Source organism: Apaloderma vittatum, unplaced genomic scaffold, assembly GCF_000703405.1.
Source record: "Apaloderma vittatum isolate BGI_N311 unplaced genomic scaffold, ASM70340v1 scaffold9349, whole genome shotgun sequence".
Taxonomy (NCBI): domain Eukaryota; kingdom Metazoa; phylum Chordata; class Aves; order Trogoniformes; family Trogonidae; genus Apaloderma; species Apaloderma vittatum.
Window position 1 is genome coordinate 27,030 of NW_009736950.1, and position 14,536 is coordinate 41,565.

Below are 14,536 nucleotides of genomic sequence, written 5' to 3' on the forward strand. Positions count from 1 at the left end.
CAACACAGCTATAGAATGTGGTAGGCGAGTAAGAGGAGTGCAGCAGCATGGGCTTAGTTGGGAAAGACTAAAGGCAGAAGAAAAAAGTTGTGTCTCTTGGACTAATAGTGATAGTACCAAGCTAATGTGTTTGAGAGAAAAATCATCTGAAAACCAAGTATTCCAAAGGAGGAAGAGTCTGAGAGAGCAAGAAGTACTGATAAAGACTGAGGAATCGTGTCTAGTACTAGATGAGGTGAAACTTGCAGTTTAAGATAAAAACGGTGTTTGGTGCTAGGTGCACAGTGAACAGCCTAGATCATTAGGACAGTGAAGTCTGCTTTCCAAGAGAGGTGCAAAGCAGAACTATCTTACAGTAATCTGAAGTTTATATCAGCTACTTAAACTGTGGCAGCTTCTTTTGCCTGTCTGCACAGAATGTTGAGGACAGCTCTTCGCAGTCAGGTAGTGACAGATCAGCAAGAATTGGGAGAGGAGAAACAGTAAAATGATAACAAAGCTTCTAGAAAGTAATTCATGTGAGGATATGAGAGGGATTGAATAGGTTTGGCTTAAACATAGCTGGCAGAGATGGTGGTTGGAAATACATGAACTCCAAAGAAAGTAATTTGGGAGTTAAGAAAGCAGAACTGAGGACACTGGATAAGTAACAATGTAACTGTCAGATTTTCAAGCAGATGAGTACTTGAGAGTGTCAGCTGTTCCGTCAGTTTGGGTTTTTATTGGGTTTTTTAAAATGAAAATACCCATACTGTGCAGACATCCTTTGCCTCTTCCAAATTTGCATTACTCTGCTATAAACTGTGTGCACATCACCTTTGTCCCAAAAGCCAAAGCAAGAACTTGCACTGTCGTGCCAGGTACCCTAGCTGAGAGTCAACACCTGCAGCTGTCTCTGAGGATGGAATCATCCCAGTACCTTTTTTTGCAGGACGTGATCCATGGCTCAGACCATGAGGCAGTGCTGCAGCTCACTAATCTGGTGGAAGGGACCTACATGTTTCACTTGAAAGTGACTGATGCTAAAGGAGACTCAGATATTGATTCAGCAACTGTTGAAGTGCGGCCTGGTATGACAATTAAAAGGTCATCCATACATTGTGAATACCTCATCTTTGTTCTCCTTTCCACTTATTTCCATGGTGACAAGATTCTCTCAAGTTAAAACAAAAAGCAAACAGCCCTCTCTCTTCCTGCCTTACTGTTCTCTCCATAGGCCTGAGTATGTTAGAAGATGCCATGTCAAAATTCTAAAGTGCTAATTACACCATTGCCTTACTGGAAACAAAAATAAGAATCATACTTCCAAGTTAATATTTTCATTAGGTTTTTGTGGCTTTTAATTCACTATAGGTTGTTGTTTCTTTTTTTTCTGGTTGTTAATTAGTTTGGCCAATGGAAAGAGAAGGGAGCTGAGCATTAAGTTTAGATACAAATGCTGCAATTGTGTGTTTGATAGTTGAAAGTGTGCTTTAATGCTTGTTTTCCTTCTTTTCATCCCGAAGGACGAAACCAAAAAGAATTTCAGGAGTTTTTTAATTGTCTTTTCATGGTTTGATGTTACTCGCATGTAGACTTGTTTTCAAATGCAGGTTAAATGGCTGTGTGATGGAAGCATAAGTTAAGGTTTGAGCAAATGAGTCTGGAATATTTGGTCTGTCAGAGATCTGTTGTTTGTCTGGTTCTTGGGCAACCAGTTTATTTCTCACTTTATTGCTGAATGTAGTCATAATAATTGGCTCAGGATTCTGGTTGGGCATCTGTGAAGCTTTTTTTGTTTGCATAGCACTCTCGAAGTTCAAGTCTTGTTTAACAGAACCCTCGATTTGTAAAAGTAGACATTTGATATTCTCAAATTAACCATCCGCATTTAGAGTTGCATGCTACCGTGAGAGTCCATCTTTGCCGTCCTTTTCCTAGGTGGCAGCCAGTGGTAGGTAACTAGCAGAGAACTTACAAATTCAGCTCATCTAGTGATTAACTCTGACCTTAAGATGGCGGGAATTACAGGAACAGAAGTTGTTGTTCTGCACAGAAATGTATTAATGCTGAGCTGAAGCACGCACTGAAGTGCTTGCTTTCAGCTGCTAAGCTGGGTTGCTGATTTGGGATGCACAGGTTTGTTTCAGAGGGAATGTGAAAGTGTAGGCTTTTCTAAGAGGTCAAGTTATAAGAGATATGGGTCTTATACAGGAAAATATAGTATTAATAAATACTTTTGAGTATTCTATGGTGTCTTTGATTGGTGCTGAAATATTTGCCAGGCTCCAGAATAATAACATGTTCTTCTTCTGCCAGATCCCAAAAGGAGTGGTCTGGTGGAACTGATTCTGCAAGTTGGAGTGGGACAGCTGAGTGAACAGCAGAAGGACACCCTGGTTAGACAACTGGCCGTGTTGCTGAATGTTTTGGATTCAGATATCAAAGTTCAGAAGATACAAGCCTACTCAGATATAAGGTACAGAGATATCCTGGACATCTTCCTGCATGACCTACTCTAGGTGATGCTGCTCTGGCAGGGGGGTTGGACTAGTTGATCTCTAGAGGTCCCTTCCAACCCCCAACATTTTGTGATTCTGTGATCCTGCTGTGCCAGGAAGATTTGTGATTTTCATTGACTCTTTCACAGCTTATAATTAGTTGCAAAATAATATTTTCTAAGATGACAAAAAAAAAAGCTATAGCTCTCAGTAGTACATACTTTAAAAGGTGAATTTCTTCTGCTGTGGTAGAAAATTGATGAAGTATGCTCTCTGGAAGTATTTTGTTTAAAAACAACAGCAACAACTCTGGGTTTTTTTATTTATTCCTTTAAAGAAATCACATGCGTATATTTCAGTGTCTTCATTCCATACAGTGCTGCTATTTTTCACAAATGCTGGATGGAGTGAGACAGACTTCTCAGTCAAGTATTGTACTTCAGAGTAAGGTTCCAGCTGTATCTGATCAAATCAGTTTTATTCCCTTTTTTCTTCTACTTCTTCTCTGTTTTGATATTCCAAATATTTTCTAAAGATTTTCCCACATAACTGGTGATAAAAATCCATATTTTTTTTCAGAGAAAACTGTACACTGGATACTCCTAAGTGCAGTATCTTACTCTGAATTAGAAGTACTCCCTGTGCTTGGTGCAGAGGGTTAGAGATGGCTGTGCATACCTCGAGAGACTTCTCAGCATGATTTGTAGAACCTATTCACATGAGTTATCTTTAAATTACGTTTTGTTGATTACTTGGTAATTTAAAAGCCACTTTGGTGTCTGTTTAACTCTCGGGGAACCTCTTAAAAGTTAAAACCAAACGGTTTGGAAAATCTATCTTTTATGACTATGATATTTTTAATCACAGTTTCCAGTTACTGCTTTTCAGATAAAGATGTACCTGAAGTGCTCTGGTGCAGGATGGGATCAACACCACCTGGCTTATAAAAGGGAAGGAGGGAGGGAGAGTCCCTTGCTTCTGAGCTTCTCCTTCTCATAAATTGTTTCCTAAAGTTACTCAGACTGCTTGAGAGTGCTTTGGGACACATTCTAGGTCAGAGTCGGGGAGCAAATGTGTACATACTTCCCTGAAAGCACAAGTCAAGAAGACCAAGGAGGGAAATTTGTTTGCTGTTGTTCTCACCTTTCTTATAAGAAAGGCCAAAGAACTGCTGGTGATCCTGGCTCAGAGTCAAGTCCACGGATGTTGACTGATCCAAAACCAGAAATCCCTAATGGTTATCAGTGGTGACATTTGCTTTTCAGGAACAAATGAAACCAAAGGCTGTAAACTGAACTTTGACAGCAGTCATGACCTTAGCTGTTCTTTCTGCAGCACTGCAGTTGTGTTCTACGTGCAGAACGGGCATCCCTCCGAGGTGATCAAGGCAACAGATGTCTCGCGAACTCTGCACGTACAGCTTTTGAAAGAGAAGGCTGATTTTCTGCTTTTTAAAGTCCTGCGAGTTGACACGGCTGGTATGTTTTGGATCATGTTTGCTCATCTTGGAACTGTGCAGGCATTTGGCTAAAACAGCACCTGGAAACAGTGCGTGAAAGCTGCCTCTCTCCGCCTGGTGTGTCTGGGCTTGGGTGTAGCTTTCTGAAATATGACATTAAAGACAATACATAAAATGCTTGTAAATGTTTTTGCCTCAGATGCTGTAGTTCAGTTTTGAAATACTGAAATATGCTCTAGTTTATCAGTATGATGCTTGTCTTCTAGTACCCAAGAATGCTGATATTCCTCAGTTCTCAAGTATTATAGAAATTTTTAGAAGCATGAAAGAAAGGAGTAAGTCTGAATTCCACAACTTCAACTCTTTATGGTTAGAGTAAACTGTTCTTGGCCTGCATACATTTTCAATGTTGTGTGCATAATTTTATCTTCCTCTTCACAGCCAGCAGTCTGCTGAACTGTAAGTCTACTTAACACATAACACCAAAGGAAAGGGAGATGTAAAAAAATAACAGAATGTTATGAACTAAATGCTTTACCACCTATCTAGTCTCAAATTAAGAGGCATGACAAGTTGTCCGACTGACAACCCAACTGACCCTGTGTTTGGTTTTGTTCTTAGCCTGTCTTTTAAAGTGCTCTGGACATGGACACTGTGATCCCATAACAAAGCGCTGCATTTGCTACCAGCTGTGGATGGAAAACTTAATTCATCGTTATATAAATGATGGGGAGAGTAATTGTGGTGAGTTGGGATGTTGTGGGATATACTTCCAAGAATAACTCGTCATCTTGTGAGGCTGTTGATTATTTGCTGTGAGAATGGGAAATACTTAGGAGTTAGATGCTGAGTGAAGACTTAAACAGCCTCTGTGTTTTCCAGCCCAGCAATATATTTTTCTAGAGAAAGATACTTGAATAACGTCTCAAAATGATAATGTCTTGACAGTAGCAGCCTATATTTAAAGTATTTTAAAAATCTGAATTTTTAAAAAATATCACTAGTTGAGGAAGAAAGCAAGAAAACTTTGTCATGGGATAGAGATCTTGCAACCGGTTGGAAGGATTGTTGAGTAGCATGGACATTGCAAAGCTTTTGAGTAGTATTCATCTGATTGTTGCAAAACTGGGGAAGAGGCAGCAACTGAGATTGTCTGAGAGGACGATTGATGCTTCTGTGCCAGAAGTAATAGCTGACTAAGGGAAAGAAAATACCAGTGTTCTGGACTAATGGATATAGTGACTTTTAAAACCTCAGCTTTTTAGCATCATTTATGTCACAGTTTCCTTCTGTTTGCCTGTTGTACCTGAGAAATGCAATTTAGTTTTACCAGCTTAACCATGTGTGTATTCTGTGACACACCTAAGTTATCAACTAAGCCTCTCTCTCTTTCAAATATTTAATAGTTATAATTTAACTACATTGATTTTCTGCTTAAGTTGAAATAAAGCTCAACTCTTGATACTGTGCAGGCTTGGAGCCATTTGCTGAGCAATACACTAGTCTTCAGGAAAACATATAGGAATTCATGAGGAGTTTTCTGCAAGCCATTAAGCATAGGGGTCACATGTCTGTGAGCGAAAACTCACTGGCCAACCAAAACAGGGCAGTAGGTTTTAAGCCTGAGGCTGGGACTTCCTGCAGCCCTGCCCTACCTCTGAGTTCCAGAGTGTAACAGTAACACTGAAATAGTGAGCATACAGGAGTTCACATTATTGCACGTCTCTGTACCCTTCTCGTATCTTTCTGGATTTACAAGTGTAAGCATGTGAGTGGAAGGATCTGGCTCTGATCAACCGCTCTGCTAAAGCACTACTGAAGTGCTAGACCTGGAGATCCCCCTCTGTTTATTTCAGTTAGAGCATGACAGCTGAGGAGGTAACCATGCCCTCTTGGCTTTTGGTTCCACATAGACTTTTAGGTATCCAGGGATGCTAAAAGGGAGGGGAAGAAAATTTTCAAATGTGTGCCTTCAGTCTGGAAACTTAAGAATTTTTAGGGATTCTTAGAACAGACAGTGCTAAATTTTCCTAAGTTGCTGTTGCCACTTCCCATTCCTCAGGACTGGTTATTTTAAGAGAGTTATATTGGAAATGATCCCATTCATACTACTTTACAAAAGCACTGTTGTCTTTCTTTTTTCAGAGTGGAGTATACTCTATGTGACTGTATCTGTTTTTATTTTGATTGTGGTCATGGTAGGACTTGCCTGGTTCTGCATCTGCTGCTGCAAAAGGTAATTGGTTTGTATTTCATTTGATGGGGTTTATGCAAAAACTGCACACAATGGTCACACTTGAGTCCAGTCCTTAGCAGCGAACCACTGAATCTTTTCAGACTTGTGAGGGGTTTCCTGAAGCTATTTCTGTATAGACTCATTTTCACTGACAAGAGGAATACCCATTTGTGGCTCCATGCGATTCTGCACTGAAAGCTAATATTGGGAGTGCCTTTCATATTAAGAGATAAGTCTTGTTCACATGCTGGGAGTGTACTACAGATCTTCCTGGTCTGCCACTGAGTCCTCCAGGTACACCATGCTAAGAAAAAAAGAGGGATGCCGTGAAGATCACCACTTTGGGAGTGTTCTGGGGCATGGGAGGCTGCTACTCCCAGCCCAGTGTCTCCCCTGGGCAGAATGGGTGGACGCATGGGCTGTGTCTGGCTGACAGGCAAGGAGTGCTCCAGTGATCTCGGTCACATACTTTTTGCTTCCTCTTTCCTCCAGCAGTTTTGCCTACTATGGTACATAGTTCCCTCTCTGCTTCCCCTCCAGTCTTTCCAGTGAGGCGATAAGAAATTCCCTTTGAAGTGACAAGGCCCTGCAAGTGCTGTCAGTAGAGCAAGTGTTTTTGCTGCTGCTCAAAAAACCCAGCAGACAGATAACTTGTTCATGTGTTAACAAAAACAAAATGCTGCAAAAATCTTACTGGATTTTCAGCTTTTTCTAGGATGTCTTTGCAGTATGTGAAGGACGCCGTTGTGAAACGAGTGGGAGTTGATACTGATTTTATGGTTGAAGGATCAATGCTGTTAGTAGAAAGGTTTAAATAGAAGTGTGTCCCTCTCCACAGTGTGAGGTGGAGCCTCGTAGCTTAGTGCATTTGATGGGAAAAGGGTTGTTTATGGAGTTCAGCTGCTTTTGTCCTTTGTCCTCATGTGTCCAGAGTGCAAGGACTGGTTAATACAGACGTGTAAAAAGGAGGAGGGAAATGCGGTACAGGACAGATGGCAAGGGATGCTCTTTGCCTTGTAGAAACTACAGCAAAAAGATACGCTGTAGTACCAAGATCGGCTGGAGTTTCGGAGGTTTTAAGGCTTTGAGTTGCCAGATGAACTCAGTTTTTCAGAAGGCTCTGGTGGGGAGGCCGAGGGGCTGGCTGCTGCTGCAGTGCTGGCTGAGCAGGAGGTGGCTTCTGCACTGGGTGGGAGTGCTGCTCCTCACCTTGCCAGAGTCAGGTCCCACCACCCCCCGCCAGAGTTAGGAGAAGGCGGGCCAGAAAAGCACTTCAGGTGTGACAGCATCTTCTAGGAGGTGTCCACTTGGTTTCATGTGCAAATGCCCTTTTTTCTGCCCTTTGTTCGTACGCTCTCTCAATCTAGTACAACAAACAATTCTGTGTCTGTTCCTCTAGCTCCTGGACTTCTCCTTCTCTATTAATGGGCAGGTGAGTAACTCCTACGAGTAGCTGAAACTTAACATAGAGATGATGATGTTTGCAGCATTGTGGAAGTAGATGTTGGAGAAGGATTTAAATAAAGAAAGAACAGGTGGAGATTTGTCTACAAACAAGTTAGCCTTTTTCCTGAAGTATGTATGAGAGAGCCAATATCCATTTTTGTCTGGTCTTCTCTGTAAGCATACCAGACAAGCACCACTTGAATTCTCTTAGTTAAAAAAAAAAAATAATTGTGGACTAACCATTTTTTATTTGGAGACGAACGAGTATATGTCTGCCTTGTGTCTAGTTGCTATCTTAAACAAACTGAGCAGCTAGGAAAGCAAGTCAACCTTTCCTGCTTTCTTCATCTCTGTATGTCAGAGAGAAAACAAATTACCTGCTCTGGCCCAGATTGTAGAGCTGCTTTATACAGGTATGAGCTGCAACAACTGTTTTTGAGCAGAGGTGAGAAAGTACAATGAGATTCTGGATCTTGGAGTATGTAGCTGTGTGTATGAAAAAGGAGAGAGAGTGGATTTCTGTGTGTACACGATAACTAAATGTCTTTGTGGTAACTTTCTTTTAGCAGAAAGAGGATGAAGATAAGAAAGAAAACAAAATACACCATCCTAGATAACATAGATGAGCAGGAGAGAATGGAGCTACGACCCAAATATGGTAAGCACTGTGTTTCAGCTGGGAACTTGCCCACCAAGCTTATGGTCACTGTGCTTGTGTTGATGCCTGCAGTCAGGAGGAACCCTGAAGCTGGCCTTCGGGTTTAGGAAGAGCAGTCACTTCATTTTTTATTTTTACTTTTTCATGAGGCTTTGGGCTCAGACACTGCTCTGAGCTTCTTAGTTAATCTTAATTTAGAACATCTAATAGTCCCACAGACTTTCTCCATGTAACTCCTTGTTGCCTGCACACACTATAACTCGGAACAGATTTTATTGCTGCACAACAGTTTCCTCCTGGCCCCTAAGTGCCCTGATAAACATCAGTAGACTTCACCTTCTGTGTTTGATTTGTTTTTTGTTTGGCGGGTTTTTTGTTTGTTTTATAAATTGGTTGGAAACACAAGTGTTGAGGTACTGATAGGCTGACTCTTGTTCTTCCCTCTGCCATCAGAGTGGTTCCAAAGAATGATTATCAATACGGTGATAGACTCTTTATATGTATAAGTACACATATGTAATCCCCACCTTTTTTCAGGTTTCAATTTTCGGCAGGGGAAATATTAGAATCCATGAAATAGCTGTCCTAGAAAGACAGACATAACATCTCTATAGAAACCATGACCTTTCATTGCAGCTTATGTTAATCAGATAGTTGAGTGAATGGGCTAATTTCCGTATTCAAGCCATTAGAAGTACATTAGCTGTGTGTAAGATCATCTAATTGTTTCCCATTTAAACACATATATTCACATTTTGGAGCCACAAACTGCGGGGCCTGCAGTGAAGGTGGAAGAGTGTCTGCCCAGCAGTATATGACACACCTCCTAGGCTGATTTTTATACTGACATTGGCAGTGGTGCATGCTGTTAATGCTGGATTGCAGAGAATGTTTTCACTTACCTTTTGTGTAACAAGCAGGAGAGTAGGTGGTTAGTTGTTACTAAAAACTAAAACCTTTCTAATGAGCTTATTTTGCTTTTTTATTGGCAGGTATAAAACACAGAAGTACAGAACACAACTCCAGTCTGATGGTCTCTGAGTCAGAGTTTGACAGTGATCAGGACACTATCTTCAGCAGAGGAAAAATTGAAAGAGAGAGTCCAAAAACCCTCATGAATGGATCCATTAGGAATGGAGTTTCCTTCAACTACAGCTCCAAAGACAGATAGCTGGATGAGGGTAAAAGCACAGAACATGCTGGTCTGACATTTCTGAAACATATTGGTCCATCTCTGTTTTTCCAGAACCTAAAGTTTGCTAAATGTCAACTATTTGCAGATGAAGAGATAAATTTCTAGCATGGTTAGAGGAAGGAAGGAGGAAGGATCAGATGGTCAGCTAACTCCTCTTGTCACCATTTTAGGAACAAGGAAAAGCACATCTTATTTCTTGCATATTCCGTACTGAATGTTTGAACTTCAGAAGGCGTTTTTTCCTGTGTCACTGCTACAAAACCAGCCAGGACTGTTACACTGCGGATGAGGGTAACTGAGGCACACACAGGTTTGTGTCCTGTGCTCCTGTCTCTCTCCTGAAGCAGCAGTGTGACTGTGATGCTGATGTAAAACAGTGAAAGCCAGTATAGATCAGTTCCCTTGTGACTATAGAGAGCAATATGTGACCACAAGCTCCATCTGCATTTTCAGTTTCAGCTGGGTACACAAAGAGAGAGCTTTTTTAGCACATTGTATTTATCTCTGACTGTGCTTTGTGACTTCCTTTTCTAGGGTAGTGCTCATCAGATGGAAATGTCTTTGTTTTCCAAGGAAGTTTGCAATTGGCAGTTGCACTTACTCAGCTGTAAAGCAGTGTGATACATCTATGTGCTGTAGGATGCAATGTTCCCTGTATTGACACAGAAGGTCTGGTGCCTGCAGGGAAGTCCAGCCTTAGGCTCCTTCTGTAATGATCAAGGTGCTTTGGCTGTCTTGCATCTGCCATGTCCAGCCACAAAATGGTAGCAGAAAGGCAGGAATGATTCAGTGTGCCTTCAGAAACATTTTGAACATCCCCAGCAACCTTTTGCTTAAGGAAGATTTTTAAGGAGCTCTGGACCTTTTAAGACTGAACTCTCAGCTGAGATGAGTTTTCATCAGTCAGCCTCAGTGCTCAGTTAAAGAATGTGCCAGACGTTTTATGTAGTGAAATGCTTGTGGCAAAATGCCCCATGTGGAGCAGGAGCTTCAACAATTGGATTCGTGGGAATCAGCACCGAGGAAGATTTTAGCCTAACTTTAGGTTCTTTTTCTTTTTCCTCCATGGCTATTCAGTGACGAGATGTGTTGGCCTAAACAGATTCCTTTAAGTGTTTGGGAAGGGTAGGCCTGATTCTCTTGTTCGCAATCTGGATAATTTCCGTAGAACATGTTTGATAGGGCTTTAAAGTAGCGCTCCCAATACTGTTCCTGAAATCCCAAGCTGAAGACCTGGCTTTTATACACACGCCTCCCTTGTGGGGGCATTGATGTGGGTGCTGCTGTCTGCCACAACGTCAGCCTCTCCTGGAGATCCTTTACTGATGTGCTGGAGTCTTGGCCTGAGCTGGAGGAATTATGTGTTCTGATGGACAAAAATGTTCCTCTGGGAGCATTTTTGAACAGATTTGGGGTTGTTTTTTTTTTAATCAGGTTGTGGAGAAACCATTAAAAAAGAAGTGTGGAGCAGTATAAAGATCAAGGGGAGCAGATGAGAAGGGTCAGAGACGGGGCATAGTGTGCCTCCATCATGCGGAATAATTTGGTGTGGAACTTTGGGGCTTTCTCCATCCTGTCATAGAAGTCTGACACAACAGAGGAGTTGAGTTGAACACTGTGGCTTCTGTGCTTCTCTTGTTAATGGAGTTGTGTGGAAGTGGGAAGAACAGTCCAGGTTTGAAGGACTGAAGCCGAAGGTTGCAGCAACGTGACATGCTCGTAACTGGTTTCATACGTTTGATTCTCAAATGCAGCCAGCAACAGTCCTTGAGGCTACTAATGTTACACAGAGGAGCGTTTATCCTGTGCCCAGCCCTGCGTTTCTCTGGAGAGCTGCATGTATCCACAGGAGTTGTAGCGGTGGGAGAGGCTGCGAAGAGCTGAAAAGGGCTAATGACAGTGTTTTCCATGTTTTTCCTATACCTGCTAGCAAGATGCAGTATAAATGGTATGGTTTGCTTCCTTCAGAAGCCAAGTTTTCATTCTACGTATATGGGGATTTGGGGCTATTTATTGAAGCAAATCTACTTTATCTAACTCTCCCGCTTCTAGAGTGTGTGTGTGTGTGTGTGTGTGTGTGTATATATGGAAAAACTTGGTCAATAAAAGCAAGATCAGCTTTTGATGTCTTTCAATTTCTGCTCCAGCTGTGTTAACATAATAACATGATATTCACTTTAAAGCATTCCTGAAGAAAGGTAAAGCCCACTCAAAATAGTAATTCTGGGGTTTTTTTCCATTTTAAAGCAAAGTGCTGGGCTTAATCCATTCTGCACAAATTCCCGAAGTGTTCTAGCAGGAATTATGCGCTTGAAAAGATGCATTTAAAAAAAGTTGCATAAGCAGCTACAACTTTGTATTGGTCAAGCAGCTGTTAGTGCTTCTGCTAAATACTGTATCCAGTGTGCCTTCATCTAGAAACTTACCTTTTAGGATCTGTCAGTGCAGTCAGCAGCATCCTTCAGTTTCGTGCAGTCTGTTGTGTGCTTTGGGTTTATTTTACATTTTTTAAGTTGTTGCTGAAGCCTGTTCTTTCACGGAATTAAAATTCAGAGGTGTTTTTTTTTTTTAAATAACCCACTCAAGACTGATTCCCTAATACAGCAACTACAGGAATTATAAACCTGCTTTCCTCAGCGTTGCAAAGTTTCCACGGCTATCCCCCTCCCACACGCCACACTGTGAGCTCAGATCTTTGCTCAGCAGTGGTAAGCTCATGTGCCACAAGGATGTGGGCATGAGTTGGCCAAGTATTCCTCACTCTTAACAAATAAGAAGCATTAGGCCAATTTCCTACTGTGTGAAGCCCTATCAAGTGGAAGTTGCTTACTAAATTCTCTTCTCTAGGTGGTGCTTTTGACATCTTCATTGCTAACAGTATTTTACTGATGTTTTGAAAGTTGGATTTGCTTTTAATTCTGCTAGTTTGATTCTTCTCCCTCCTTGAAAGAAGAAGTCATTCCTCTTACGTAGTATCAGGCTTCCTCTTAACAGGAAACTTGCACATAAGTTGCAAATAATAGTTTCTGTCTCTGTGAATTTGTGATACCACATGTTTGTGTCTCTTGGCCGAGCATGATTTTGTCAGGAATTTAGGAGAGTATAACAAGCCTTGTATCTTGATTCAGTGTATTTCTAGAACTAGTGCTTTCTTGTGGAACGTCAGGTCATACCTGGAATGAAAGGATCAGAAAAATGGCTGTTAAGGTTCTAGTTGAGAGGCATCCCTGCCCACAACAGGGAGGTTGGATTAAATGATCTCTAAGGTCCCTTCTAGCCTAGGCCATTCTGTGACTCTATGATTGTGAAACACAGTGGTGGAACTCTGATGCTCAGCTTATGATGGCTTTGAAGTAGCTTCCCAGTCCTCCCATTTACTTCCACACACCGTTTTCCTTCCTATACAGAGAGAGCACTTGCAGCTACTTTGTGAAATGGGAATGGGGATATTCCCAGCAGTCTCATCCACACTGAAAAGTGGAGAAGACCCAGTAGCTTATCATGTGTGGCTCAGAGTCCACAGAAAATTAAGAGTACATCCAATTTGGCACTGATAAGAGATTGCCTCTCTCAGAAGGTAGACAGTGTGCAGTACTTACAGTGCCTCCTAGCATTGAGGTAAGCATTGGATTTCTTATTTTTGTCTTGGTTTTACATTTATATGTGCTGATGTGTGCACAAGCTGAGATTGTCCAGCTCTATAAAAAGACTGCCTTGGTTTGCATTTTAAGTAAGGAGTTTATTATGGAAAAAATACACAGCCTTCCTTACCATTACTGCCAGAGACATTAAACGGGCTCAGGACTCACCTTCAGTACTCAACGTAGTGTGTATGTGCAGCACGAAACTGCCAAGCTGCAAGCACGTCATCAGCTCGTGGGTTTGATTTTCATAACCAACATGCTATTGCAGTACACTACAACAATTTACCTTGGCAAGTCTGCTCAGATCTACGTCCCGTTTGCTGTTTTAAGCTCCAAGTGAAACTATTTTTGCCCTTTGATATACTGACAATGGGATGGTGGTAATAAAATGACAGTTACTTTACTCTTCTGAGCCATTTACTTGAAGTTGGAGAAGTAAACATTCCTCTGGAAAAAAGGAAATGGGATAGAGGGGAACTGGAGGTTCTTAACATCAGCTACTGCTTATCCTTGATCCTTGACTGGAACACTAATCTCACACTTTCCAGCAACGGAGAACCCATGTCGCGTACCTTCTAGGTCTTGAACTCCCTAAGGCAAGGGAGGGAACCTTAAAGCAAAGGAAGGGGAGAAAACAAATAGTTTTTTTCTTTTGCACAGGCTACAGCTCAAATGCAGATGAGTGGTACACGAGTAGTTTGTCTCTGTATGGAAGTGCTTCTCTCTGGGTGGATGGGTGAGCTGTTACAGAATTTGTACTAGGAATCTGTTTTTAGAAAATGTTATTTACTGCAAATGATAATGTATTGAAATTGGAACCATTTCTGAGCTGAAATTCCAAGCTGAAATTGCTACATTGATGTAACTGCTGATAAAGTTTTGTCTTTCTTTCTAGGAATTTGTCAGATACTCTTGTAGACATGATATTCTGTCTTGGACTCAACACAGAGGTCAGGCTACAAGAGATACGTTGTGTACCGTAGCTTATATCTGTACTTAGATGTAAAAGTGCAGTATCTGATCCCTTCCAACTCACAAAAACAAAACAGTGTCTTTCTCCAGAGAGGTAACATAATTCTCAGTACATCACAGAATGTCAGGGGTTGGAAGGGACCTCAAAAGACCACCTAGTCCAGCCCCCCTGCCAGAGCAGGATCACCTACAGTAGATTGCACAGGAACGCGTCCAGGTGGGGTTTGAATGTCTCCAGAGAAGGAGACTCCACACCCTCTCTGGGCAGCCTGTGCCAGGGCTCTGTCACTCTAACAGTGAAAAAAATTTTTCCTAATATTTTTGTGGAACCTCCTATGTTCCAGCTTGTACCCATTGCCCCTTGTCCTGTCATTGCACGTCACTGAGAAGAGCCTGGCTCCGTCCTCCTTACCTTCATATTGATAAACATTTATGAGGTCACCCCT

At 41.7% G+C, this 14,536-nt stretch overlaps 1 protein-coding gene across 1 annotated transcript in view; it reads left to right on the forward strand.

Moving 5' to 3' along the window:
- Positions 1 to 9,450, forward strand: part of KIAA0319 (KIAA0319 ortholog) — a 27,744-nt gene extending 18,294 nt beyond the window's left edge. Inside the window, exons 14-20 of the mRNA XM_009877154.1 lie at positions 932 to 1,070; positions 2,299 to 2,458; positions 3,816 to 3,958; positions 4,561 to 4,683; positions 6,085 to 6,175; positions 8,188 to 8,279; positions 9,272 to 9,450. Coding sequence (XP_009875456.1) covers positions 932 to 1,070; positions 2,299 to 2,458; positions 3,816 to 3,958; positions 4,561 to 4,683; positions 6,085 to 6,175; positions 8,188 to 8,279; positions 9,272 to 9,450 — 927 coding nt within the window. The remainder of the gene's footprint in view (positions 1 to 931; positions 1,071 to 2,298; positions 2,459 to 3,815; positions 3,959 to 4,560; positions 4,684 to 6,084; positions 6,176 to 8,187; positions 8,280 to 9,271) is intronic.
- Positions 9,451 to 14,536: the final 5,086 nt, after the last annotated feature.